At 43.5% G+C, this 21,627-nt stretch overlaps 1 protein-coding gene across 8 annotated transcripts in view; it reads right to left on the bottom strand.

Moving 5' to 3' along the window:
- Nucleotides 1–21,627, bottom strand: part of DENND1A (DENN domain containing 1A) — a 478,231-nt gene that overhangs the window by 145,343 nt on the left and 311,261 nt on the right. For all 8 annotated transcript variants that reach the window (XM_054584397.1, XM_054584400.1, XM_054584396.1 and 5 more), the window contains one exon: nt 3,985–4,110. In XM_054584397.1, the coding sequence (XP_054440372.1) occupies nt 3,985–4,110 (126 nt within the window). The remainder of the gene's footprint in view (nt 1–3,984; nt 4,111–21,627) is intronic.

Here is a 21,627-nt window from a genome sequence, read left to right as displayed (position 1 = left end):
CTACAGACCCAGAGCAGGAAGGTGTGGCACCAAACAAAGCCCTCCTCTACCTCAGACTGTCCCCGCTGCTGGCTGCTGCTCGGCCCGCCTGGCACTCCGCCTCAGAGGCGCTCGGTCCCGACACCACCTGCTTCTGCCACCATCTTTCTCCCTCACCGTATAGATCAAAGGCCCTCAATATACTTGGTCCTTTGACCCATCAAACAACGTTGGTTCTGCCTAAGGAAATAATTCAGAGCACGCGTGAAGATTCATCTAAGGACGTTCACCACAGCGTGGTCTACAATGGTGAAAGGTGGCTGACAAATAAGGGAGCAGCGCTGCGATGACGCGGGGGGCCCTGGTGCTGGGTCCGGGTCGCAGGGCCTGGAGGGCGGTCTCTGTGAGACCCCACAGGAGATTCTGACCCGCAGCCAAGGCTGTGGACCACTGGAGTCGCCGATGGGCTATGTGTGGCCATTATAAATGACACTTAAGGACAGTTTTTGTATGATATAAATAAATGCTTGTACTGCACTAAAGGCAAAACCAAAGAACTAGGGACTGGACTGTTTTGCCAGTAATTTCTCAACTGCCTCAAAGTAAAACCCCCCAAAACAAAAACCAGTTGAAACCAAAAGAACTTCCAAAATCCTAGAACTTGGGTAGAAACATGCTAACGTTTTATCTTAACTCCAAATGATAGGATTATGGGTGTTTTCTCATTTCAAGCCCTCTTCTTACCACGAGCAGATGTTTTCATAATCACAGAAACAATGAAAAGACCAGTGGCCTGGGGAGGCGGCTCTGTCCCCTCTGCACTGAGCTGCCTGCCACCCTGGAGGCTCATCCCAGTCACCATTCCCCACCCCACCCCCGTGTGACCACTGCCCCCCATACTTCACCCCCTCTGGGGCTCTCATGTGCTTTGCAGTCCTTATTTTAATTAACCCCCTAACAATCTGCTTTGGAAAGTGTTATATCCCATTTTCTGGATGGACAGAATTGGCTAGCATTAAATCTATGGTGTAAAAACCACCTAGGCAACAGGTGATGATGCTTGATCAGAACATTTTAGGCCCTTTGGCTTCCCTCTCAGCCTCCTTGCAAAAAAGCCTTTTGTACAGATGAATGCGACTGAAAGCATGACAAATCTGCTATATTTTGGTGATTCTAAGATGCAAATTTCTTCACATTCCAACACCTCTGAAATCTGAATGTGTCTCACAGTTGATGGCACCTTCAATTACAATCGGCAGCGTGCTTTTCTCTTAATGGTACATGAAATAATGGTACACCTTATGATTGAAGAGCAGCTTACACTCAGTGAAATGTACCATGTTTACAACCAAACCCATCATCTGATACTCAAAGTGCTACGTTTAATGGCTATGTAATATTCTATCATATGAATGTATCATATTTACTTAACCAGTTGCCTATTATGGGCACTCAGTCTGTTCCATAATGGTCAGTCTGTTGTGACCATTATAGATACTACTACTGGGAATACCTTTGCATTAAGCTTTCCCTTTTTCTACTTTGGGTATCATCATCCTCTTCCAGGTCCAAATCTTGAGAAACATTCTGACAATACTTGACCTTTGTCTCCATATTTTATCTATTACTATACTCATCTAGTCAATTCTTCTTCATGGTACCTTTTCCTGGTGTAACCACCAGAGGGCTCTCTTCTGAGCTCAGCCAAGAGTCCCCTGTCTCTGCTGATAGCTCCCCTCTCTATCCATCACTGTATTGCTGTCCAAACATGACTTGTGTGACACAACATCTGTGCTAAGAAACTTACACTCCCTACAGGGTGAAGTGCACACATCTTGCCTAGCATCCAAGGCTCTGTCAAACTTGGCTCCAAGCTCTCCTGCGGTCCCACCTGCCCACTTGAACACCTAACTCCAGACAAAGCAGCCAAGAGGGGTCCTGCCCCCCAGCCTTTGCTCACTCAGCTCACTCCCAGCTACTACAGGAAGGGCTTCTGTCTTTCTTTTCCCTAAGTCTTACCCATAAGACCCAGGTCAAGTTTCAGTTTTCCTATGTTTTATGACGCATGTGATCCTCATAACCACCTAGAGATGTAGAATAATAGGAATTCTTATTTCTTATTCTTTAAAAAAAATTTTTTTATTCCTTACCCGAGGATTTTTTTTTTATTGCTTTTAGAGAGTTAGGGAGAGTGAGAGAAACATCGATGTGAGAAACATTAATTGGTTGCCCCCTAGACGCAACCTCAGTATGGGCCCTGACCAGGAGTCAAACATGCATCCTTCTCCTGTTCAGGGCAATGCTACAACCAACTGAGCCACCCGGCCAGGGCTTATTCTTTATTCTTGCTCAAGGTTGTACAACTTAGATGTACAGAGACAGGCTTTAAACTTCAGGGCTTCCATCCTTAAATTAAATGCCTTTCACAGCCAAGTGCAAATACAACCATAAACTTCTTTAGAGGTGCAACTTGTATCCCAATCACATATCCAGCAATAAATACCAAGATTCAACAGCCTCTGAATTCTAGACATACACGTCACAACCATGAGATCACTGTAAGAGTGGAAACATTTCATGCCTTTCAGTTCTCAGCAGCCCAAGGAAAGGAATGAGACAACTGTCTCATTCTTATTTTAGAGATGGAAAGACAACAGTATTTTCCTTGATATATATCAGCTCTCAAACCTACACCAAACTTGACTGGTTTGGCCGGGTCCAGTCAGGACAAAGAATCAGAGCCGTGTCACTGGGTGACAAGCAGGACATGGAGAACTTGCTTTAAACTGAAGGGAAGTATTTCTTACGGAGCAAAAAGAGAGTGCATCCCTTCTCTTCTGTGACCATGACATTGCCTGAGGCTGAGGCGGCGAGAAAGTCAGGTGTAAGTGCTGGGTGGAAGACGAGGAGCAGGCAGGAGAGCGGCATTCGGCCGTTGCTTCCTGAGCAGCCGATTCACAGAGAGTGCATCCTGGCTGAAGCAAAAACATGCTGACTGCTCTTACTCTGTGTTCCCCTTAGACATGACGGGGTCCTAGCAATGTAAGACATCCTTACCCTATAGCAGTGCGACCCCTCCAAATAGGCTGGCTGCGGCTGCCATCACTCTCACCTGCTGAGGATGGTGGAGCTCTGTGCTCCTAAGAGAAAACGGCTGTCGGCAAGGTTCCCTCCAACGCCTTCTCCTACATAGAGCGACCCAGGTCCCTGGGTCAGTTTCTCCATTCTCTTTGGCCGAGAGTAGGCTGACTAGAGGGATATCAGATGAAAACTTCTAACGCAAGTTGGGAGGGTTGGTACTTTCATTGCTCTTAGGGTTGACCTGATGTCTTCATCTCGTAACAATAACCAGTGGCCTCACAGAGCAGGAGAGGATAAGAATGAGGCAACGGGGGTTCAGAAAGGTTGAGGGGCTATGGAGGTGGATAACGTTATTTCTCAGTCCTCAGCATACTTTCCAGTCATTCATACCAAGGCCACTTTGGGAGACTCTAAGAAGTGAATCCCTAAGATGCTTTACTTTCTCAAATGTGGGGACAAAGTCCCAAACCGGGAAAGGGCAGTGAAGCAATGTGGGGAAATCATGGGCTTCGAGACCAACTGGCTTCTCCCCTGCTTAGCAAGTCACATCTCTTCCCTTAGCCTCGGTTCCTGCATTTGTAAAATGGAGATGAGTACCGCTACCTCAGTCTTCCCGTGACTCCTCAGTGAGGGCAGGTGTGCGTGAAGGGCCTGGCACTGTTTTAACATATAGTCTTGCAAGTGTCCGGGGAGGGGAGGGGTCTTAACATTCGCAGGAGCAGTTACTGCCTCACTCGGGCAGCGCGGCTTTGTTGTGCTAAGTAGGGCATAGGAGCACACTCCCCCACGCCCCACCGGTAACACACACAGCCTCTTCTAGGGGAATTCAACAAGCGGGCGAATTGCGGTTTTCTTGCGGTCCCTGAGGTATGTTTCTTAGCCCTGACCAAACACAGGTTAATAACATGCCAAGACATTACTCACTGGCTCAATCCTCAGAGCGTTTCGGTAGCTGCCGAAGAAAGCGGCCTGGGCCTTGAGGAAGGCTCTGGCCACGCCATCGCCAGTGGTTGTGGAGACCTTCTTCAGCCGGTTCTTCAGTGAAGAGATCTAGTGACCGAGAGAAAGGAGACACACGTTGAGGGCAGGGTTGATGGAGGACGGCTGGCTAAGAGCTCTAGAAAATCCCTGGTCGGGGGATCAATCTGATACCTCGGCTGCTGGGAGAACAAAAATGCATTTGGTATTAGGGCAGATTTTTGACATTTAAATGAATGTTGCTTCTATTAGAACATTATCTAATAAAAACGCAAACAAAACCACTTTCTAAGCAGTTATAACGTGCCAAGTAAGCTTCACATAAAATTTCTAATTTAATTCTTTCAACAATCCTGCAAGGAAGAAATTGGTATTCCCAACTTGCAAGGGTGAAACAGTCTCAGAGCGGTTAGATCATGTGTCCAGGAACAAACCCAAGAAGTGGCCAAGTTGGAATATGAATGGAAGCCTTGTCATTTGACCCAAAACTACACGAAGATTTTTAATTCCAATTCCATTCCACCTTCAAATTACTTACAAATATTAGAAATAAATGACTTATTTATAATACTTAATATATTGTTACATAATAAGTTAATAAATGTTATTATATAGCTCACACCTTTTACTCTAATGGAATAGTAGCAGCTTACAGAGAAGTACTGGCAGGTTAAAAGAAAATTGGTAAGACAGCCATGGGAATGGGAAAAGTAGCCAGGAATAGATTTGGTACATGAAGAAAAGCCAGAGGTCTTACACAGTGGCTAGAACTGAATTTTTGACTTAACAATTCTCTAGTGGTCAAAGCAAAAAGGAATACATAAGAAGTTCCTTGTGTCCATGTATCACAAGCAAACCAGCTACCCAGTTGAACACAGATTTTCCCCCAGGTGAGAACTAAATGAGCTTCTTCCTATGAGTCCTCAGTGCAGGAATGACTACGACGTGATGGCTGTTGCCCTTAACATCAGAGACAGCATCAAGCTTCCTGGCTGGTTTCTAACATGCCCTTCATTCATCTCAGGATGCCATGCTGCACAGTGTCTGGACACACCATTCATACCTTGTTCCATGTGAAAGGTGCCCCTGGAATTGTCCCATGAGGTGGCCTCGAGTCGTTCACTTACTCAACAAATTTTATTTCCTGTGTTAGGTGTTCAATGGTGAACAAACCAGATATAAGCTCTGCCCTTACTGAGCTTCACTCTCGTGAGGGAAACACCAGTACTGTCCTGAGCCTGTGACAGCTCACCAAGGAACTCAAGGAAGGCTTCCTGGGGGCAACGGGCTTGCAACAAGACCTGAAGGGGGAGCTGAAGGAGTCACCTCAGCCAAGCGGGGAGGAACAGTGCACCAAGTATGAGGAACAGCATTTGCAAAGACCCTGCAGTGAGGAAGAGTTCAGAGAACAGGAAGGGCTTCCGTGGAGAGGATGAGGGGGAACCTGGCTTAGACTGAGGTGAGCGCAGGGGTCAGAAGAGTGGGTGAGTACACCACAGATTTTTTTTTCTTCATCTGGAGAGAAATGTAAAGCTAACGATTGTTTTTAAGCACACAGGGGACATGTCAAGGGTACAATTCAGGAATCAGGGGCTTGGATAAAGGACTAATGGTTTGACATTATCTAAGGATAAAATTTAGGATACTATTTAAGAATAAAATAGAAAATTAGATTCAGGTGGTCTGTGACTCATCTACAAATTTTTATTAAGAATGAGGGATGAAGATTTTGGGGGGCATAGGCTCCACAGCTTCCCTTGGCATCCTAAAGGTGCTGGAGACGCAAACCAAAAGAACACTAGGAATCATTGATCTGGGATGGAACACATACGCCTTTAGAAAGGCTCCATGAACATCATTTCTTTAGTGCTAAGCTTCTCATAGGGAATTTCAATAGGTTATTAAAATATACATATCTTACATACCACAAAATCCATTCACGTAAAGTGTATAGTTTAGTGGTTTTTAGAGACAAGGTTGTACAACTATTACTGTTATCTAGTTCTAGAACATGTTCATCACCCCCTCATTCTTCAAAAAAAGAGATTCATCTTATTGGTAGTCCCTTCTTATTCCCCACCAACCCTCCTCCTCCTCCTCCTCCTCCTCCTCCTCCTCCTCCTCCTCTCCTCCCTCAGCCCAGTCCTAGATAGCCATTTATCCACTTTCTGTCTCTATGGATTTGCCTATTCTGGAGTCATATAATATGTATGTAATCGTTTGTGCCTGGCTTCTTTCACTAAGCATAATGCTCATTTATGAACAACGCTCATCCACATTGTAGCACTTATCAATACTTCATTCTTTTTCATAGCTGAATAATACTCCCCTGTATAAATATACTGCTTTTATTTTTTTTTATCAGTTGATGGACATCTGGGCTGCTTTTACTTTTTGACTATTATAAATAACACTGCTATAAATATTCACATGTAAGCCAAAGGACACATAGAACAGTGCTTAGTACACAGTAGGCCATCAGTAAGTGACTACTGAGTATAGGGGAAAAAGTCCTGCGTGGCTGCTGAGGGGGTGTGCCATATGCTTGGAGAGTCAACTGAGCGTAGACAGGACTGGCGTCCTCCTCGGATAAGTCAGAAGTGACAGGAACATGCACTGAGAGGTGGCCACCCCATCTCTGGTTGGAGGCAGGCTAACACTTTTCCTCTGGAAGCAGCCTGGATTCTGTGTCAACACCTGAGTGTAAATACCTGGTTTGTTGGGAGCTCCCACACCACAGCAGTGGGCACCCATGAGGAGCAAAGCAGGCCACGTGGCACCCAGGCAGACTCTGCCATGGACTTCAATTTGAAATACGACGCAAAAAAAGACACATGCTTTATTAAGGTGTTAAAAATATTGCCCACTACCCACCATCCAAATAATAAAAACCCTGCCCCTCCCAGGGACTTGGGTGACATTTCCATCCTTTGAAATGGTGCAAGCCACTGTCGCTCTTCTTCTGGCTCTTCAAAGGCTTGGGCCACCTGCGCCTCAGATTATTCCTCACTTAACCTTCCCTGGCCTTTCCTGTTCATTCGGGAGGTGTTTAATTACCTTGGATTCACAAGCTGCACTTCAGGTGAGCCTCTCCTAATGGCCTCATTACCATTTTACACAAAGAGGTGGTTGCTGATGATAACTGAGCAAATATGAGCGGGTGCCTCGCCGCCCGCCCAGCCGGTCTGAAACCAGCCAAGCGGTCCTGGGCTTTTGGTGCCCCTGTGACTACGTAGGCCAAGACTTCTGAAGCCCTCCCCTCACTCTGCATCGCGGAGAAGCTTTTGTCAGCACTTCAAACTTGGAAGCTTCAAGTAGACGTGCATCTGATCGCTGGTGGTAGCGTTCTGCCCTTTAAAGAAAACCGAGGGAAGAAAATCTAAGGCTTAGATAACCCAAAGTCATACATCTGAAGCTGAACTTGCTCTGGGTACTCCTGGGGGTCCTGATCAGATAATTAACATCAGGGTTCGCTGGGCTTAAGTTGGGGGCGACAGAAATACTGTTGAAGATGGCCTCCTCCTCCAGTCAGGTATCACGGGAAGCAGCCAGAAAAGAAAGGGAAAGGAGTACAGGACTGAGTGCATCAGCTTCTCCCACGGGGTAACTGCAGTGTCACCCGACCACTGTCCTAGGCCAGATGCGGACGCTGGGCGCCAGAGTCTCTTCCCCTTCCACAACTACTCTCACGTCCTATCCACACCGCCCTGAATGTCCTGAACCCACCCTCTCCTCTCAGAGCCCATGACTGCTGTCCAGCTCCAGCCACCCTCTCGGGCCCAGACTGGCCGGGCGGTTTCCCAGACGGGCTCTCGGTCTCCAGTCTCCCCTCAGTGCCAGCCACCCAGAGCTGTCTTGCTCTGTTCCAATCTCGGGAAAACGTGACTCTGATCACTTCAAACGCTCCCTCAAAATCCTTCAATGCCCTTGCCCTGGGCCACCAGCACCTTCAGAAAAACATCCCAACTCCTCAGAGCAACCCGTGAGATGTTCTCAGTGGGCCTCGCTTCCTGCAGCCCCCTTAACGTTTTACTAGACTGATACTGAATTTCTATCTAGAAGCATATATGGCTCTTCAGCCCAGACACATGTTTACAACTCATATGGAGCTGTCCCTTCTCCCTTCCTCTTCTTGTGACCATCTCTTTCCCCTCTGAAAGACTGTCTAAGCGTCCATCAATGGGACCGATTAAGTATACTATATCACATCCTCACAATGAACTACTGTATAGCTAAAAAGAATGTGGCAGTACTCTGTAAAACATGAAAAGATGTCCACAAAATATTGCCAAATGGGGGGGAAAACACACAAATTGCAGAGCAATGCATACAAGCATTTAAAAAATTAGATCTGTACATATATGTAGTATAAATCTAAAATGCCAGGTATCAAGCTTTAACCATGTGGAGATACTTTCTCTTTTATGGACTTTTGATTGTTTTGATTATCCCTTATAAAAAAGCATATGTTACTTTTATAATACAGAATTTAAATGAGGTATTTTTCTTTAACAGTCAAATTAAACATTGCCTTGGGTTAAGGGAAGGAGGGAAGCCAGATGTCCCCTCATCTGCGAAGCCTTCCCTAACCCCTAAGACAGGGTTAACAACACCCCGTCCAGCCCCCGGGACTGCATAGGTGATTCTTGGGTGCGCTGCTGTGTCTTCCGTCTTTCCCGCCAGACTCTGAGTTCCCAGAAGGTCCAGCAGTGCTTGGCCCAGTGTGGTCATCCAGCAGTTTCTGCTGAATGAAAGAGCAGGTGAGCAAGTGTTCTGACATCTTGCAAGGCATTTCCCGTGGCTGAGCCTCTGCTTGGAGACAAGCCTAGGATCACATTCGATCATTAGATGAAAGTGGTCTCAGTTGGGAAGGGCTGAGGGAGAAACTGACACTCATTCTTTCCCCTTCTGCAGGAGGCCATCATTAGGATGCAAGGAAAAGGATCCTGTGGGTGCTGAATGAGTTAAAGCGAAAACTAGACCAGTCTTATACAACACTGCATGTGCAATGTGTCTGGAAACAAACGCAGTGTTCTCCATCCCCACTCCACCCTGCACCTGGCACCCGTGTCACGCGGTCACTGCAGGCTCCATCCCTCAGGTCTCCTCTTGGCTTCACCTCCTCCTCTATCCCCCTATGTTCCACATGCAGGAGAGTGTAGAGCTTGAATCACATAAGCCTAAGTCTAAGATTAGAAACCTGGCTTCTGTACTTTCTTAGCCTTTCTAAGCTTCTATTTCCTCTGTTGTAAAATGAGGTATCTGCAACAAACATGCACTGCGAGGAGTGAAATATAATGGATGTAAAATGGATAACTGATGTAGCGGACTGCCTAACTTTTTATTATTAGCTCAGGTTCCATCTTTTACCTGCACTACTGCAACAGTCTTTCAGCTGGTGGCCCTTCCTGTATTTCTTCCTGGTCTAATCCATCTTTTGCATTGAACTATCTTCCTAAAGCAACAGGTTGAATCTTATCACTCCCTTCCTCTAAAATCTGCAGTGGTTCCATACTGCTAACATGAAGTCCACACTCCTCAGTACAAAGCCCAAGGCCTTCTATGGGCTTGGCTCAAGCTCCGTTTCCAACGTTGTCTTCTCTTCAGTTTCAGAGGTTGCAAAACCATCCCTAAGCCTGGGATTTTCTTTATCCCGTTCTCTAATAGGAATCCTTCTATTAAAAAAAAAAAAAGCCTCTGACTTTCTGTGATGCCCTCTGTCACAACAAAGAGCTCTTCCCCAGCCTTTGGTGGACATCTAATCTTTACAGGCCCCACACTGAGGATGTGCTGGGGACAGAGCTGCACAGAACAAGGGCCCAGGTCCTAACGGCCTGCAGTCAAGCTCCTCCAGACCAGCCCCAAGTTAGCTTATTACTACTTCAAAAGGGGCTCTCATGTTGTTTACATCACCATCCTATAATTTAGCCTTTTATATAATCAGGAGTTTACATAGCTTCATCCCTGCTAGAATTAAAATAACCCTTGCAATTCATGTTGGCACTTAACAAACGCATAATGATTTATCACTTGGTTGCAACTTGGGGGAGAGGGAAGAGGGGAGAATAAGGCTGACATACTGTTCACCTATCCACCTCTAAGACTCTCCCACCCACCTTCTTCCAGCAGTGCTGGCACCCTAAGATCATTTAGCAGCTTCCCTATTATCCTGAAGATAAAGACTAAAGTCCCAGCCTGGCCCAGAGGGCTCTTTCAGATGCGAGGCTCCTGCATCCCTCTCCACGGCTTTAGCCACCCTCTCTGGGCTCCCGCCACACTGGCCGCCCTGGCACCCACGGCCTCTGGACAGGCTGGCTCCTCTGCTTGCAGGGCCCTCAGCCCCTCACCCCCTAGAACTCAGCCCTGTCCGAGAGGACTGTCTGCAAGTAATCTATCGTATGTATTGTCCTGTGTGGCAGCTGCACCAGAGCACCTTAACTGTGGCTACTGTGCCTGAGGAATTAAAAATTTTATTTCATTTTAATCAATTTAAATAGTCACGTGTGGATAGTGGCTTCCATATTGGACAATGCAGGGTCCTAGATCAAATACTACACGTTCTTCAGATCTCTGCTCAAATATCACTTCCTCAATCTCTCCTTCTCAGGTTAGACCAAGGTGTCCTATCTTATACTTTCATTCAGGGACACACAGCAATGTGTAACGATGCATTTTCCAACAACCTAATATATGAGGGGGGACCTCAAAAATCTGGAATTATCTTCTGGAGGGTGGGTCCCTTGTAGCACAGGCTTCTCCTGCTAGGTGAGTGTTCTAGGAACCCATCTGTATCAGTGTACCAGCAGGCCCTGTTGTGAGAGGCTGTGTTCGGCTTCAGTGAATATTTTTTGAACACTCTTTTCGTGATGGGCAGGGATGAGCCCACCTGCCCACACCACTCTGAGCATTTAGCAGTTTTTGGCCAAACAACTGCACAACCCCCATGCCCCACCCTCCCTATTCACCTGATCTTGCCCCGAGCAACTTTATTTTTTGTTTCCCCAGGAAGAAAAAACTTCTCAAAGGGAAATGTTTTGCCAACGTGGAAGAAGTGAAACAAAAAATGGCAGAAGCACTAAAAGGCATCAAAATCGATGAGTTCAAAAACTGTTTTGAGCAGCGGGAAGAAGCCTCAGCAGGTGTACCGCATCAGATGGAGGGTGCTCTGAAGGTGACTGGAGGTTAAACATGTAAGAATAGAGACCACATTTTTTATAAATAAATTCCATGTTTTTGGGTCCCCCCTCCCATACCTGTCTCTTCTACTAGATGGAGCAGCACACCCCAAGTAGAGAGCCAGTTATTCTAAGTGTCTGACTCAAGTCAGACAGTGCCGGGGCCGCGCTTCTCTCCCCTGAAGCTGCATTATTTGCTCAGTGTCAGAATTGGAGTTAAGCGATTTTTTTTTTGGACAATTCAGACACCCAGCGGCAGCTGGGAGGAGGCAACAGAATCACACTTTCTTTCCCTCTTTAAAAAATGGCCCTTACATGCTAAGGAAAATGGATTCTTCCTTTTTTGAATAAAGCGGGCATTGGGGCTTTGTTAACATGACCTCCTGGAGGATGTCTGGGTCTGGAGGGTGGAGAAGGGACTACTTACTGCCTTGTGTTCCTGTTCTCAGGGGCACATTTACATTGGCTCCCTCTGCTATCTTCACGTAGGCACGGTGTTATCTTACCTACCTGTGCCTTAGTTCTTGCCTCAAATTTGAAGCAAAAAATCTTGATAAGTAAAGGCAATCCTACCTCACTCTTTCCCAGTAATAGTTTCAGGGAAAACCAGAAATTTCACAGGAGAAAGGAACAGGAACTAGCATTTATGAAGCATTCCACTAGGTACCAAATGCCATGGCAGGTGTTCTCACACTCAGCACTGGATTAACGTTTCAGACAACGGGGCTGGGCAGGCACACGCATCCCCACTACACAGATGAGGAAAGCGAGCCTCAGTCCCACGTCATCAGCTAGTGCAGCAAGGGGAGAGGCCCAAGTCCAGCCCGGTACTGCCTTACTTCAAAGTCTGTGCTATTCCATGATTTCTCACTGCGCCAGGATCTCTGAGACCAGGAGATCAGGTTTGTCCATGACACTGGTTTATTCCCCCTGCCCCCCCACCAACTTAATGTATCTCCATTATTGCTTTCTCTCATTCCTTGCTTTTCTGTTTCTCGAGAACATGATTATGCCTTGACTTCAGTTGGTTTTAATTGCTGCTTCTGCATCCTATTTCCCCCTCAAAGACACTGGTTCTCCAGGGGGAGTGGGGGACTGTGCTAGTTGCTCCAACTGGAGCTGGCTGTGACCCTGGGGGCGTAGGTCTCTGCTCCCTCAGTCTCTCCTGACAGCTCATGGGCTGAGTATTAAGTCGAAAAGTTAGATGCAAGTGTTAAAATTCTAAGCAGCTTAAAAAAAAAATCAGACAAAAGGATTAATTTTCATGATGTGAAGGCTATTGCACTATATGCAATAATACCTTTGTTGCGCATCCTATGAACAAACGATCAAGTCCTTAGGATGGTATTCTTGGAATAAAAAGTACAATTTTAAAACAAAACCAAAAAGGCCTATTCCTACTATCTGCCAAATAAAACTCGGGAGGAGCCTTGCGCAAACTAGGACATTCCAGCCCCCTCCCCATGTGTGTAATCCATACCTCGGCATTTTAAACTGAAACACACAGCAGCAAAGACTTTTCTTTTTTTATTTGTAAAACTCATCTTCCTCCAAACTCCCGCCCCCATTTTTTTTCCCCAGATGAAGTGAAATTGTCTTTGTTTTCCCTATAAAACAATTTAGCTTCAACACACACACACACACACACACACACACACACACACTCTCTCTCTCTCTCTCTCTCTCTCTCTCTCTCTCTTACTTTGTTAATGCAGCTGAAAATCTGCCCAAGCTAAAGGAAGCTACAAGATCTGACCTCAAAGTAAATGTGTACTTAAATTATTAGGTGGTCATTCAATAAAAAGAGTATTTCTAACCAAATATGTGCATGCATGTATGCCTATATATATATGTATCCAGGGAGTATTTTCAAAGAAGGGTTTTTTCCCCCATACTTCTGGCAGTTTAAGTTTAAAGGTCAGATTTAAACTATCACCATGTTTCACAATGCAATCTGTGCAGTGCCGCGTAATGAAATGGTTCAGTAAAGGTGCTCGTGGAAATTCTTTTAATTAGGTCTAAGGCTTTTCAGTTGTCAACATGAATAAACCAAGAACCATTCTCTTGCAAACACAACGCACAAAATAAAAATGTAAGTTACCTTTGGAAAAAACAGACATGCACTTGCAAAAGGAAAGTTACACATTTTTTTTAACAACCTATCCTCTACCAAAAAAAAAAACCAAACAAAAAAAAAACAACAACCCAAATCTTTCAACAACAAAATGGACTGCAAATCAACAATAAAGGGGTTGCTCTATTTCTAATGAACCAGGGCACCATTCCTGGTTCTAATGAAGAGTATTTGGAAGAAGATGCAAGTTAATCATAACTAAAAATGTTTATCAAGAGACTAATGACTTTCTTTGTGAGCAAAAAGCCACCTTTCCATTTAACTGTAATTAATTCCATAGATCAGTGGTATTTCAGTCAGACATACGAATGTTCCAAAATGACTCTTTCAAATTGAATGTTATCTATTAAAAATGCACAAAATGCACTTTTTCCCTCAGCACCACTATCTGAGGCCCAAAAGATGAGCATATCACAGCAGGAACATCAAGACTTGCTTTCAAAGCTGTGTTGACAAAATGAACTACTTAGGTTTGGATTTTTTAGCTGTCAGTTCAAAGCTGAATCTAGGGATCGAAATATGCAAAATGAAAACCGCAAGGAAATGGTGGATTGCTTGGGGAAGTTGGATTGTATTTGCACTGAGCTCTGATGGAAAAGCAAAACTAAATAAAGGACTCCAATTCACTACCAGTTCAGATTTACATAGATACAAGTTGTTCATAAAAGCCAACTGGCCTGCCACTTGCCATAGAATGGGAGAACTTAAGTGGAGCAATGGAAGCAGGTAATAAACACATGTAATAAACCAGTGCATTGATTGATTAACCAATGAATGAATGAGTAGCAACCCTTGAGGATGAGGGTACACTACCCAACAAACAGTACCTTGATTTACTCAGGGTTCAGGCAGACCTGAGTTCAAATCCTGACTAAGCTACTATTAGCTGGATGCTGTTAGGTAAGTTATTTAGCCTCTTCATCTATAAAAAAAGGGATAAGTACTTCCCCCCACTTTTTGCAGGATTGTTAGTAGATTAAATGTCAGAGGTTTTCCATGCATCAAGCACAGTGGCTGGCACGTAGTAGGAGACTAATAGATGGTGACTGTTCTGCACTAGCTCAACTCCAAAGCCAAAACTACCCAAGCCATTATTTTAGCATAAAAAGAATAATGGGCTCACAATTACCATTTTCTAGGGCATCAATTACTGAAATGTCACTCATTATGCTAAGCCTAGTGGGTTTATTTAGTGACCCAAACTCGGGTGTGTATTTGAGAGTTAATGAAGTGCCTGGTGTTTACACAGATAAAAGCGGGATTTGTCTCAGCACCAATCTGGGCTGAATGGATATAGATTTCCATGCTTAGGGAGGCGGCCAGGCCAGATCCGTGGTGGATCACATGGATACATCCACCAGAGTGAAATATCTCCCAAGGGGATATGGGCATCTCCACCTCCTCGGGGGAGAAAAAATACAGGAAGGGGGGTGGGAAGTGTGTATAATAGATGTGTTTCACAGTGTCCCTGCTGTGATGAACAACTTGATCCACTTACAGTTCCAAACACATGATGCATAAAAGAGCTGACAGAAATTCAATTCTTCAAAGAAAAGCATCTGCTCTCTAGTGGGAACGGCCAAATATTAAGCAGTTTTAAGGCAGGGCAAAGACCTGGAGGAGCACACTCCATTATCTAGATAGCCGGAGTGAAGAAACGCAGAGGATTACAAACACACGGAAAAGTAGCTGAGATTCCAAGCATTAATTACCCGGAATAAAATGATTCAAGTTAAATCTTTGTTACAACAAATATTAAACCCAGCTGTGTTTATGTAGCAGTTGTGAAAAAGAAGAAAAAAAGAAATCCGTGTACAATATCTGTGAGCTCTGCCAGTTAATTGAATTTGCTGGCAGCACTTCCTCTACCATGAGCCAAACATCCTCAAAGATAAAATGTAGCTTTTAAACAGACCTGGGGAAAACGGAATCAAGAAATTTCAACCATTAAAACACAACTCTTTACTGGTATAAAAGTAAAGTAAAATTCAGTAATGAAAGGAAGGAAGTCTCTTAAACATTTACTGCATTCCAAAGCTTGGAGCTGCGGTTTATTGCTGAGGTCTCTTCTGATGTCCCACAGTGCTCCTGCTCCAACGTCTTTAATGAAGTCCCATAAACTCCCATAAACTACTCGATTGTTGACAAATCATACGCACACACTCAGGGCAAGGCCCACTGGACCACGATGCTCCTTCCCCTCCTGCCTGAAACCCGTAAGTCACGGAGTGGACACGGCCACGGACAGTAGTCCAACACAGAACAGAGACCTACAGACAACCCTTTCAAAGGCAGCAGGACGAGAGACTGGATACTGGGGACGGGCGATACTGGTAAGAATTCACTTCAGCAAACTGTTCCCTGACTCTCAGGTCCAACAGTAGTTTGGGGTGATGGAAGCTTTGGCCAGATTCTCAGAACCAGAGAAGCAACAAGAGGTTGGATCCAACACTCAACCCTCAGTCTGAGACTCACTGTAGAGCAGATCTCACCATGTTACTCCCTGGCTTACTGATCTGTGTTGGGTCCCCACTGCCCAAAATATGGAGTCCAGACTTGTTTTTTATGACAGAAGGCCATTCCCAACTTGGTGTCTCCCATTGACTTCTTTGGTCTCATCTTCTGTCCCCCCCACTCACCCACCCACCCAGTGTTCCAGCTGGACTAAACTACCAATCCCTGGCCAAACAGCTCCAATTTCGTTCATACCTCCAGCCTCCATTCATTCCATTCCTGCCTCCCAGTATGTTGTTCATGCCTCCTTTTCCAGGAACAGTGGCTGTTTTCTACACATCGCCATGTTGCACTGAGCCCACATCCAAAACACTGGTTGGAAAGGAATCTCTATTCCTGAACCGGCTATAGACCTGCCTGTCTGGGATACCGAACCAGAAGTGTCGGGGTCTCTTGTGGATGGAGGCTAAGCTGCTGGCATGAAGCATAAGCAGGTAGGAGAGCGGCAAGAGATGTGCCAGGAGAGGGAGGCAGAGACTGGGTCATAAAGGGCCCTATTCTGGAGCTTGAATTTCACCCACAGAGGAAAATGAGGAGCCATTAAAGGCTCACTGAGAATAAGGTCTATGTCTTAATCAACTCTACATCCATTATACCCAATGTAAAGCACGGCACATAGTAGGTGCTCAGGAAATGCCCGAGGTTTTTTGTTGGGTTTTCCCCAACTTTATTGAAGTATAAATGACAAAACTGTCATTTGCATAAAGTATACAATGGGATGACTTGATATAGATGTTATTAAAAAAATCACAATTCATCTAATTAACATGCCCATCACTTCACAGTTATCTTTTTCGTATTATTAATTGTAGTCACTATGCTGTATATTAGATACACAGAACAGAACATCTCCCAACAGGAAATTTCTGTTGAACAAATAAACATTCTCTCAGCTAATACAATATATGCTTTCACATGGTAGAGGGAGTACTGAGATATAAGGCCTGTACACACACAGATTTATGTTATAAGATACTCAGTATAATCAGGGCCTGCCCATCTCCCCAGTCAGCAGTTTTTCTTCCTATTGGGATTTCAAGAATGGCTGGTTTTGTTTTGTTTTGTTTTTCAAAGTTTACTATTAGACATTTTTCAGAAGAGCAGATTGCTCAGGCCAGACAGCCCATGAAGTCTGCTCTGGAAGAGGGAGTCCATTGCTTCTGGACCAAATGCATTGCTAACTCATACGGCTAGCACACCAGCTCCTAGAAGGCCCTGCAGCAGCCTCTCCAGGGTCTCGGGGTACTTCAGAAGGGAGGCAGCAAGTGGACCCTGGACTTATTTGCATCTGGGCCCTTCTGCACCCGTTTTGCCTTTGGACTCCCAAAGACACACAGCTACATGGTACAGCCCAATTTTAATGTAATTTGACCAGTCCCAAGGGCACTGGTTCAAATAAACAGGACACTGTCATTCACTCAGTAGACATTTGTTGAGTACAATGCTATATGCTGAACTCTGAGGCACATACAAACATGAAGAAGGAACAGTTTTCAGTCCCTGGCCTAGAGGGGTTTGAAGAGAGGACACAGACAAGAATTCTACTATAACATGACTAGTGCTGTCACAGAAGGATGTGCCATGTGCTTTGAGAACACAAAGGACAGAGCAATGAACTACTGAGGGAGGATCAAGGAAGACTTGATTGTATAAAGACTGGAAAACTGATTGGAGTTAGATGAGACTGAAGACACAGCATGCAATTAGGAAGCCACTGCCAAGTCTCCAGTTTCGCAGCAAAGGGGAGAGGTACAGGGTCAAATGACTTGTTGGCCCTAACACAGGAGATCAAAATAGCTACACACGCATTTCAATGAAAAAATTAATACATGAATTTTAAAAATTTTTCAAAAGTAGGTGCTTTCTTTCTATTGATAAAAGTGAAAACTAGTGTGCTCCTTTGAGGGGAGTTAGTAGTATTTAAAACTATATGTCAGAAGCCTTAAATTTTTATATTCCCATGATTCAGAACTTCTACTTGTGGGAATTCATGGGATTCTATTAAATGATGTAGAGATTTAACTACAAATATGTCCAATACAAAATTTGAAATTATAAGGAGAGGAATGATCAAATATATTATGGTATACAGTCATACAGTGTAATGGTAATTCATACATTAAGTAGTATGAATTTTAAGGATTAAAATGGTCATAATATATTAATGGTCCACTTCTTTATTGTGATGCAGAGTAATCAATGTATTATAGTTTGTAAACCAGTATATATATATTATGCAGTTTCATAAATTGAAACTTACCTATATTATATGTGATATACTCTGATTTTTTTTTATTTAACTCCCTTTTAAAAATGCTTGCTGTAACCCACTAAATTGATTTTATGGTTTCATTAATGGGTGACTACTTGCAATGTGAAGAAAGCCATTTCTAAGTTGTAAAGTAAAATCCCAGTGGTATTTAGTAATCATGGCCAAAGAGTCAAAATGCTTGACACTCAATCTACCAGCAAGTTGTAGCTGTAATGTACACTGAATTTCTCTTGTCTCTCGTCAAAAGGGGAACTCTGATCTTCAGAGATCTTTGCATTTCCAGATACTGGTACAAAGTAGAGAATCAAATGTTGAATAAATAAATGACTGGATAAATACATGAGTTTTCCAAGTGCTAGTGTTCAAACTAGATTGCACACTTAGCTCATGTCATTCATTCACTCATTTCACAGACATTCACTGAAGGCACCTATGAGCCACGCACCGTGCCAGGGCTGTGTTCACAAAATGCTTAGGGGGGAAAAGAGGTAAATAAGCATCATGTTATAGTAAATGGTATGAAAGTGCTGTGGGGAAATGTTATGGAAACCTAGAGGAGGGCATGTCCAACTGTGGGGACATTCAAGGAGTGTGCCCTACAGAACAAACAGGTTTTCCCAGGCAGAGAAGGAAGGGTATCCCATCCAAAGGCAACAGCATGGAAAGAAGCAGAGATGGGAAAGAGCGTAAGGCCTTTGGCAATGGATCATTCTCCATGTGGCTGGGAAATGGGGGTATGAGTAGTAAAGGGATGAAGCTGAGGCTGCCTGTGGTCAGCACCCATCTTGTGAAGAAGTCTGGATGCCACGTGGGAGGACGGTACCCCCTGGGCCTGGGGCACTGTGGGCCACTCTCTCCCCTTTCTCACACCAATGAACAGCGCCTAACATGTTTTCGCTCTGTTTGTATGCTTACAGACCTCTTGGATATCCCTCAAAAATTCCACCAAGGAAGAACAAGAAAGTTTAAGTGGGTTTAAAATGCATCATTAAATTATTTGTGATCTTTTTAACCAAGTAAGATGGAGGAAGAGAAACTATGGTCCTGAAAATATATAAACCATAAAGCCAAAAGTGAAGGCATTCAAGCATTTCAGAGGAGAGGAGGAAAGATGTTTTTTAAAATTCCATCATAAAACTAGTAATAAATCATTTCAGAAAATTTGGGAAATAAAAAACATGTTAACTCCTAAGTTAATCATCCTAATACTGTTGGTAACTTCGAAGTTCTTTAAAAATCTTTTAGTTCTGTGTATCTGGCTGTTTTTCTTCATTATGGTCATAGTAGATATATTATTTAATATTCTCCTTTTTTCACTAAGTTATATCCTTAGTCCTCAGCACTTCCTGTGTTGCCCACATTCTTCATAACCATCATTCTGAATGGCTGTAGAGTACTCTCCACTGAACAGCAGTGGGAGAAATTATCTTAATCATTCCCCCCAGTTTTGGATATTAAGGTTGCTTCCAACTTTGGTTAACAGAAAAGTATGCTATTTGGTTAGGTGGCTTTCTTCATTTAAAAGTATTTTCCAGAAGAAACCTTTTAAGTAGAATTATTGGTTCAAAGTGGAGTACATTTTATGTCCTATTACATATATCATCATATAAGAAACATGTTTTAAAAGAACACCAATCGGGTTATAGAAAGCATGAAGTAAAAGAAAGGAGAGAGAGTAAGCAGTCAGAAAAGGCTTCCAGATATAAGTGCACACACAAAAACCTGCAAATTTCAGGCCAAAGAATATTAGAAAGGGCCCCACTGAGCCCTGGGAAATCTTGTTCCTCAGTGATAAAGTGTTGTATGTCTACACCACTCGAAGCCTGGGAGAGATTAAACTCTCTGTTCCAAGGCTTTTTAAAAGCCCTACTAACTGTCCATTGGCTTAACACCAAGGAAGATGAGATGTTCTTGAAATATTAAGAGGGAAACAGAAGAAGACTACTTGGTTAAATGGCTGTGGAGGGAGGAGACATTGTATTTCTGTTCTCAGCATCCATGTGAGCTTGAGATACATGTGAAGTCTGTAAAGAGCACTTTAGACCAATAAAAGATAAACTATTCCTGCCACATTCCTTCTCCAAAATCCACAGCATGAAACAACACAATATTGTCAGTGAAAACAATGCATTAGCAAGTTTCATGGAACCCATCAAAGTACAACAGCATTAACCTTGCGACCCTCACTTTTTTTTTGTTATGGCAGAAAAAGCTGATTGAGATAAGATTACAAAATTTAAGACTAAATTGTCTAGGTACCTGATTAGAAAGCCAGAGTGACCCTACTTGCAAAGTCACCCTCTTTACCCATGTTCATAAATCATGTGAAAACCAGGAGAGTTCTGAAAGTTATTCAATATTAGTACCTCCTTTTAAAATTCATTTCTAAGGCTTCTTTTTATTAACTTAATTTTATTCAGTCATACTTTACACAAAAGAACACATACACTTAAAAAGTAAAGTTCAGTGAGTTGACTAATGTATACGTTTGTGTAACCACCACCACAATCAAGAGACAGAACATTTCCTTTACCCCAAAGTGCTCCTTGACGCCCTCTACAGTCCCTGCCTTCTCTGCCCCAGCCCAAGGCACCCACTCCTCTGCTCCACTGTCACACTAGCTTTCTCTCCTCTAGAATTTTACGTAAATAAAATTAACTAGATATTCTCATATCTGGCTTCTTTTGCTCAGCATAATAAATTAAGCTGCTATAAATTGATGTACAAACCTGTTTGGGGGTTATTTTTTTTTCCACTTCTCTTGGGTAAATATATAGGAGTGGGATTACTGGGTTATATGGTAGGTGTATGTTTAACTTCATAGAAAACTGCCAAACTGTATTATTCCAAAGTGATTTTACCATTTTATGCTCCCATAATCAGTGAATAACGCTCCAGGTCACCTGTGCCACATCCTTGCCAACTTGGTATTGTTGGTCTTTCAAAAACTTATAAAGTCAGGTTATTGACATACTGTATGTATGACTTACATATAATAAAATTTACCACTTTTAGTGATGAGTTCTGTGAATTTTGAAAGGTGAAGAGTCATGTAAACACCACTGCAAGCCCCTGACAACCACTCATCTGACTTCAATCTCTAGTTTTTCCTATTCCAGAATGGCATATAAATGGATTCTTTCACTTAGCACAATGTGACATTCATCCATTTTGTGGGACAGATCAATAGTTCGTTGTTTTTTTTTAATTGACAAGTTGTGTTCCATTTTATGGGCATACCACAGTTGGTTTATACATTTGGTGGTTGAAGGACATTAGGATTGTTTCCAGTATTTGGTGATTATGAAAAAAGCTGCCCCAAACATTCACAAACGTGAGTGTGTATTTTTTCCTTTTCTTGAGTGAATACATAGGAATGGGATTGCTTGGTCTTATAGTAAACATATTTTTAACATATACATTTATAAGAAATGCATAACCTTGTTATTTTAGCCATACAGTGAGTATATGGCAGCACCCTCAGTGTAATTAAT

This window comes from Pteronotus mesoamericanus, unplaced genomic scaffold (assembly GCF_021234165.1).
Source record: "Pteronotus mesoamericanus isolate MK-2021 breed Mesoamerican mustached bat unplaced genomic scaffold, CSHL_Meso_final contig_78, whole genome shotgun sequence".
Taxonomy (NCBI): domain Eukaryota; kingdom Metazoa; phylum Chordata; class Mammalia; order Chiroptera; family Mormoopidae; genus Pteronotus; species Pteronotus mesoamericanus.
This window is presented reverse-complemented; position numbering and strand designations above follow the sequence as displayed.